This window comes from Halyomorpha halys, unplaced genomic scaffold (assembly GCF_000696795.3).
Source record: "Halyomorpha halys isolate HHAL.00 unplaced genomic scaffold, Hhal_1.1 Scaffold365.1, whole genome shotgun sequence".
NCBI lineage: Eukaryota > Metazoa > Arthropoda > Insecta > Hemiptera > Pentatomidae > Halyomorpha > Halyomorpha halys.
In genome coordinates, this window is record NW_027107925.1 from 228700 (window position 1) to 236654 (window position 7955).

General features: G+C 31.6%; 1 protein-coding gene across 1 annotated transcript; it reads right to left on the minus strand.

Annotated features, from left to right (window-relative positions):
* Positions 1–588: 588 nt before the first annotated feature.
* On the minus strand, positions 589–7143 carry LOC106681802 (uncharacterized; the record flags this gene model as incomplete). Its single annotated transcript, XM_014422312.3, is given in 2 exon segments — positions 589–2103; positions 7042–7143. Coding segments are annotated over 2 exon segments (1413 nt in total). The 3' UTR covers positions 589–723.
* Positions 7144–7955: the final 812 nt, after the last annotated feature.

The following is a 7955-nucleotide window of genomic DNA, read 5'->3' on the forward strand; positions in this document are numbered from 1 at the left end:
AAAAAAAAAAAACCCTGTACTAAATATTGCTTTTTTATGGTACAATTTTTACCACCATTTCATATAACAATAAAAAGGGCACCTTATCCAATTCCCAGGCAGATCAAATTTATCCAACTTTATAAAAGAAAGTTCTCAATTTGACACTTTCCCCTCTCCCCTCCTTCCTAGTCATTTCTAAAGCGGTGGGTGAGAGTTGTCCTATACATTCCAATCCTATTCTATTATTACATTTCGACATATATTTTAAGACATTGAAAATAGAGATCAGAAAGCGTATCTAAATCATGTTTACAGAGCTACAAATTAAATCGTAATGAATATAAAAAAAAAAAAAAGAACAAAAAAAAGAAACAAATTAAAAATAAAAGTAAATTATCATTTTAAACATATTCATTCCTATTTACATTCAGCCTGGAAAACACAAAACAGAGTTTGTTCCCCCACTTGTGAGGGAAAAACAGAACTCTGAAAGATCCCGGTGCTCCCCTCTCAACAACGTGACTCCTATAGAAAAGTAATTGAGGCTTAGCGATGGTAACATATTTTTTAATAACAATGTTAGAACGGGTTTAAAATATATACTAGTAACATCTAATGAATTTTATTTTATGCTTCCAATTGTATATAGTAAAACAGAATATTAAAATACAAAATCATACTTCGATTCATTAGAACCTACAATAAACTTTAACCATCAAAATTAGTAAAAAATTATAATGATTAGTCCTTAGTCATGATATCTTCTTTGTATGGTGCCTCTGTAGGGAATTCGCCCAATGTACTAGCGATGTCATCCACAGAGGCCTCGGGGGTAACAGGTTTAACTCTCAACTCTTTAGTTTTTGGTGTCATAGACGTTATTGGAGCATTCTCATTCTCTATAATACTTTTTTCTTCATGGATTATTGTTGAAAAATCAACTATTTTGGACAGTAGTGTGAATTCTTTCTGTTTACACTTAACAATTTCTCGCAAGGATTTAGAAAATGCCATTACGGTTTTGGTTTTTAGGAACTTCAACCTGGTCCAGTACCTTGTTATAAGTCGTGGAGTGTCTTCAAGAACTTGAAGCAGTGTCGGTAGTGGAGCTTCTGGACTTCGGCTACAACCTTTAGAGGTCTCGTAGGTTCCGGGAGGGCATTCGTACAAGCAACGTGTCCCTTCAGGCTCTGTAAAGCAAACCCCGCCCTTTTTGCTACATTCCGGAGAACATCGAGGACTATCACAATGATCACCTTCGTCCGACCAGTCACCGCAGTCATTGTAACCATCGCATACTTTTTCCAGAATGATACATTTTTCCGGACCGCATAAGAAGTCTCCCGCACTGATTGAACAGTTATCGTGTGTAAATGACCGTGTAGTAGGTGTAGGAGACGGACAACCATCTTCGTCTGATCCATCACCACAATCGTCAAAGCCATTACACTGCTTACTTAATGATACACAGCGATATGTTTGACGGCAACGGAATTCCGAACAAACTCTTACACAATCAGCAGGTTCATCGCTGCAATCTTCACAAGAACATTCTCCATCACAAAAATAATAGCTTGGTACACAGGCATCATTTTTGCAACTAAACTCATCAGTTGAACAAGTCGATCTTTTCCTAATAGAGTGGTCGGAACAGTTTGGATATATTGTGCAAGATATGGAATTGAAAATTGACCTCAGCCACTCGTCAGTTTCTTCCAAGCAGCTCCCATTTGGGGATTTACAACTCCCAAATTTGCTTTCTGCCAGTCCTTGATACATTTCTATTGCTAAATTAACATCATTCAGTCTTTCTCTAATATCCACTACCCTGTTGAGTAGCGGAATCTGTAATTGATAAATTTGAATTTGAAACGAAATTTTCAAGTTTTCTTTATCAATAAATTTTGCAAAACAATTATCCTTAGATGATTTCATCCCATTTACGCTAACCACTGCTGGATTATTTAAGTAGGTTTCTGTTAAAAATATATCAGACTGTTTTTTTGAAGAGTCTAACAGATTTTCAATCGAGGATATTGTATTTACAGCAGCTGTCGAGTATTCTTTGAACGTGCCCTTGAAATCATCAACAGCTTTCCACTGAACACTCCAGCACTCAACCTGTAATAAAAGAATTCAGTATTACAAATACTTAAATAACATATAATAAATATTACATTACATTATATTATTTATTTATGTAATACATAAATGGAGCGTGATTCTGAACAAATCAACTCCTTGCTATAGTAAGAACTGAACTTCTGGTCCTTCATGCGTTATAGTGGTACAGACTTTATTTCCTAATTAGCGTATTGTAATAATCCTATTTATGCTATCAATTCCCTAAAATACGAAATAATCTAATATATTACGTTTATGAACTTATTTATTTAGTAGCACACTAAGAGTCAAAAACCCGGAACACATCAAACTACTCCACCGAAGCAAAACCCTTACTTTCAAAGGCTGACGAGCTTTGTCCATTCTGCAAAAGCTATTTCAATAATGGTTTGTACCACATCCTCCTATATTGACCAATCTTTAAAGAAAATAGACAATATTTCTGAAAGCCACCTAGATCCGTATCTTGCGACCTACAGAACATACAAAATATATTGAACTTTGACAGTAAGCTAAAATGAATAGCCCCCATATTTATATTATATTGTAATAGTATGTAACAATTTTGATTTTGCACGTGCCATATAAATACTGGCTTGTAAATAGTTTTTCATAACTGTATCTTATAAGACTTTGTCTTTCACTAATAAATATACTCTATTCTATTCTATTTTTTCAATATAGATTATTCGAATTATCAAGTGGATTTTTAGTTATTTTCTTTAATAAATTTTCTCTAAAATAACATAATAAACTAATAATGTTTGTGTAGTGGACTTTCAAGGGTAAGAAGTAGCAATAATTAATTTTAATAAAATATATCTATCCTCCACAGGTCTTCCACACTTCTACAGTAGGGGTATTCATGATCTTTGGTTTAACATGTTAAAGTGTGTTAAATGGAAAAACTCATGTTAAATCGTGGTAAAACGAAATAACATTTAACATGGCTGAGAGTCTGTTAAATGGAGAATGACGTCACACAATAGACCAGTTGAGATCGCCGCCATTTTTGTTGTGACAGCTCAGTTTTATCGTGTGTTTGTGGTATTCATATCCCTGTTATTAAACCAGAATGGATAATTTTAACGATACATTTGAGAAAAAAAAACTATGTAATTTCATTCTACTATCTGAAAATTTGTAAACGCTCGCCAGATAAAAATCTCACTAAATGAACCATGTAATTATTCTTAGGGGACATATGTCCCAGAATAAAGTTATTTTTTCATTTCATTTCATAAGCTAAACTTTCACACAAATTCCACTTTTCACTCACTCTAGGCATGTTGTAATTAATTACTTAAATCAAAACTGAAGTAAACAATAACATGAGGGTCTGGAAGGAAGGTTATAAACATAAGGCTTATAAAACAAGTTGCTGAGAAAATCCGCTAGGGGCTCTTATGCATTTAACGTTTAACATGACTTCAAATAGGGCTGCTCACAATCTTATAGTTATAACATTTAACATGGTAAAACATTTAACATTTAACACAACATCATGAATACCCCTAGTATAGTGCTGAAAGACAACCACCGTATAGATGAGACAAAACATCAGTCTAGACAGTTATGGTATAAAAGTGAAATATATCAACTTTTAAGTCAACCCTCAAACGTTGTGGGTAATCATGATCATAAACAGGGCACCTTGTATAACCATTGTTCAAGAAACAATACTTACTTACAAAGTATTACACTCCATGGTCTGTGGGTACTAAAGTTGACTTCGTTACTACCAAAAGTTGGGAAACTTTATGTTCATGTAGGGAATAAATTAATACTTTCGGCATAATCGGGAATTTCTACACCCGTTTTAGTTTGAACACATTAATGAATAGATTATGATCCGTTCTGTTTATACACCAGTAGCCAAGTCCATGGTAACAGAAAAAAAGTCCTACAACCATAATTGCGATCTTGATGACACTTGTAGGGATTGTGAGGAATGGTCCCTAAATTCAGGTACAAACTCGCACAATATCTGAAAATCTAATAAACTTGATATGGTCAATTTTTACCTTGACTTACCTATGTATGGAATATATAGTAAGGGAATGTATTGCGATCGAGAAAACTTTCTAATTCAAGTTTTATACGAAAATACAAGTTTTGAGTCCAAATGACCTGATCTGACAAAATGGTCTGTGTATCTGAACAGCCTGACTCAAATACGAAACTGAAATTATTCGGTTGTAAAATAATTTCGTAGCGTTTTGCAATATTTCAATTTAATTCTCTCTGTGTTTATAAAATCATGTTTACTTGGTAAATAATTTTTACATATTCTTAAAAATGATTAGTTAAGGTGCTGCTATGCATAAGTTTCAAACAAGATTCCTTATTTTGAAGTGGTATTTTGCATGCTCAAAATGGAAGAGAAAAAAATTCATTTACGTCATTTAATGATTTTTTATTTCCGAAAAGGAAAATCCGCTGCACAGACAGTTAACAAAATTTGCAGTGCGTATGGCGATGATGCCTTAGGAGAAAGCACCGTACATATTTGGTTTGGTCGGTTTAGAATCGGAAATTTTGACTTGAAAGACACAAAGCTTTCGGGTCGTCCTTCAACTGTTGATGACCAAATTCAAGCATAGGTCACAGACAACTCTACGACTCGTGATATCGCAGAAACGATTAACATTTCTCATAGCTTAATGTTCCATCACGATAACGCCCGTCCTCACGTGTCTGTGCAGACCCGGCAGAAATTATTGGAGTTTGGCTGGGACGTGATATCCCACCCACCAGACCATGCTCCAACAGATTTTTACTTATTTCGGGCCCTTCAAAATTCTCTTAACGGAAATACTTTTATTCGCTCTGACTGAAAAACGCACCTAGAGGAGTTCATTGCGCAAAAATCGATTCTGGGAGGACGGAATTAAAAAATTCTCTGAAAGATGGCAGCATGTAACTGATCAAAATGGGTCATATATAATTGATTAAAATATTTACAAGAATTTGTAGTTTTTATTGAAATCACCAGTAAAAAACGCTACGAACTTATTTTACAACCCAACATTTGTAGTTCATTTAAGGTAGGTGTATGCTTGGGACATGGCAGCGACTTTTTCGATAAAATCCATCGACCGGAAGTGCTTGGATGGAATATATTTTTCAAATACGACTCTTACGATTTCGATGAAACTTGGCATATCAAAGTACAATTGATAGTTTGTAATTTCAGCAAGACTCCTTATTAAAATAGGATAACTTCATTGGGCTTGAATGATGGATTTTTCGCCTACAGTACCTTTAATTTCATTTACTTGAAAAAAAAAATAAACAGTTCTCATAGTTAGAAGTAATAAACAATAGAGCCATACAAAATATTATAGAATTTTATGAATTACTAATAGAAAACTAATAAAATTCGATTCTAACAGGTAACAACTTCGATACCGATTTTTCTTGATTCCATTGCTGCTTCCTTAAAATGTCATATCCTTAAAATCACCTCCGGAAACCCTAAATCACGAATTTTTATAACAACAGAAAAATATAATTGTTTTGTTCGTAATTTTTAATTCCTGTTCTTTAGATAGAAAAAAATATGGATAACATCCATAATAGCACAATAACCTAAAGAAAATTTGGCGGACACAAAAATAAAATTATTAAAAAAAAAAATTTTTTTTTTTAATATTCTATTCGAGTTTAATTTGATCGCACCCGAACCAAATTCCATTTATTGATATACACGGTCAATGAGCAATCTTCCAATATAATATTTTGGGCCTAAGTATAAATATATTTTCTGCCAAGAATACAAGAAATAGTCACTTTGGAACGAACAATTTTTTTTGTTTCACCATCCTACTTTCAATATTTTTTTTAAAACGTCTTGTCCTAATTACAATTCAAAAATGGAAACACGATAGTTCATAATTCACATTTCTTGTTTTCTCTCAGATATTCCAGGGAAACTGCTCCCCCCTCTTCTCTTCATACTTTAATATTTATTAAAAAAAACATTACTTTCTCAACTGACTAATATATGGATTAACTATTAACTATTAAGAACTATTCCGTTTTAATTTTTGACGTAGAAATTGATGTGTATATTTTTTGGAAGATCGTTGATTGGCCGTGTTTAATGATAAAAGGAACGTAGTCCGGGTGCAGTAAAAGAAAATAAATAAATAAAACTCAAATAGTCATAAAATTACTTAATTTGGGCCAAAGTTATTACATGCCTTGATCCTCGGCCATTCTTTTAACTTTGACCACACAACAATTCTCTCTGCTGTCCCCAACTATAAAATTCGCCTCATTCCAGAATCAATACATATCAATTCACAACATCATCATACTGATCATAAAGTTGATAAAGACTTATTAAATTCACATAAATGTTTCTCTTATTTTACTTAATGATCTGCATTTCAGAAGTCAACTTAACATCTATTCTCCCATATCTTTTTGTCTGTTTATATATATATCTCATATTTTCCCCTTAATATTTCATTTATTACTTTACATTTAATGTTTACTATAGCTTTTATTTTTTATATTTTATTTATATATATTATCTGTATTTTATATTCATGTATTACCTCCACCTTATCTTACATTTATTACTTTACAATAAATATTTTTATTATATAAATTTAAACACCTTTGTACCGCTATTCAATTCTGTATATAAAAAGATATATTTTTTCACATTATTTCAATTTTGTATTTTATCCATATATTTTTATATAATTTCTCTCCCTTGTTATGTATATCATCATTTGATTCCTGCCAATATTTAACATTTCCTAATATTATGTTTACTTTAACATAGTTTTATATATTTTTCAAATATAACATTTCTATTAACCACCAGCTTGATCCTAATGTGAGTAATAATAATCTCCCAGTATCTTCAATCATACGTATTTTACAATTAGTAATAAATATATTAATTAAGTAAGAACTTACAGCAAATAATAATAATAATACGTAGACCTTCATCTTCACTGTTGGCTCTCTCGTCGAGACTGGCGATAATATTTTTCTATTTGTGATATTTTTAATTTCACAGTCGACAAGGAAGGAAATGAAGAAGGATGTCTTATCACCATGAATGATACGCAATATTTTTCTACTGGACCTTGATTAGTAAATTGTTTATTTAATAGGATTACTAAGAATTAGAAAGGACATCGTTACAATTGTCAAGCAACCAATCATATCATCATTTAACAAATCTTTTCAACACGGAATTTTGAAACATCAATAAACATTATATAATAATCTTTAATGCATGAAATTGTACTTCTTTAACTACCTCTGGGTTATCATAATCCATTTTCTTTAATTCTGCTTGTTTGATTTTCACTTTACTTCAACCAATTTAATATCAATATTGAATAATCACGTCTAATTCTTTCATTTATTTATTTCAAATTCTAATTTTACATTCATTAAGCGCTGATTTTTCTTCATATCCTAAGTTTCATGGATATATTTATGTAAAATGGGAGTTAGGAAAATGGAAAAGATTCAAAAAAATTAATTAAGTATTTTATTTATTTTACGAGATTATATCAATTATATCATGAGATATCGAGCAATGAAATTATTTTCCAAGTAAAAATTAAACTTATTTTATTTAAATTAATTTATTTACATTTATTATAATTTAATGAAAATTGTAGGACCATTTTTAAGAAAATAAAAAAAATATGAAAAATCAATTTTTTAAAGTAGCACTTCCCGTCGATTGATTTTATAGAGAAAGTTACACCTGCGATATACCTGTTTCTAATATATAATTTCTATTTCGTAAAACTTTTCGTTTTTTGAGCTTGGATGACCATACACAGACACGTTCGCACGCACCCACGTAACCA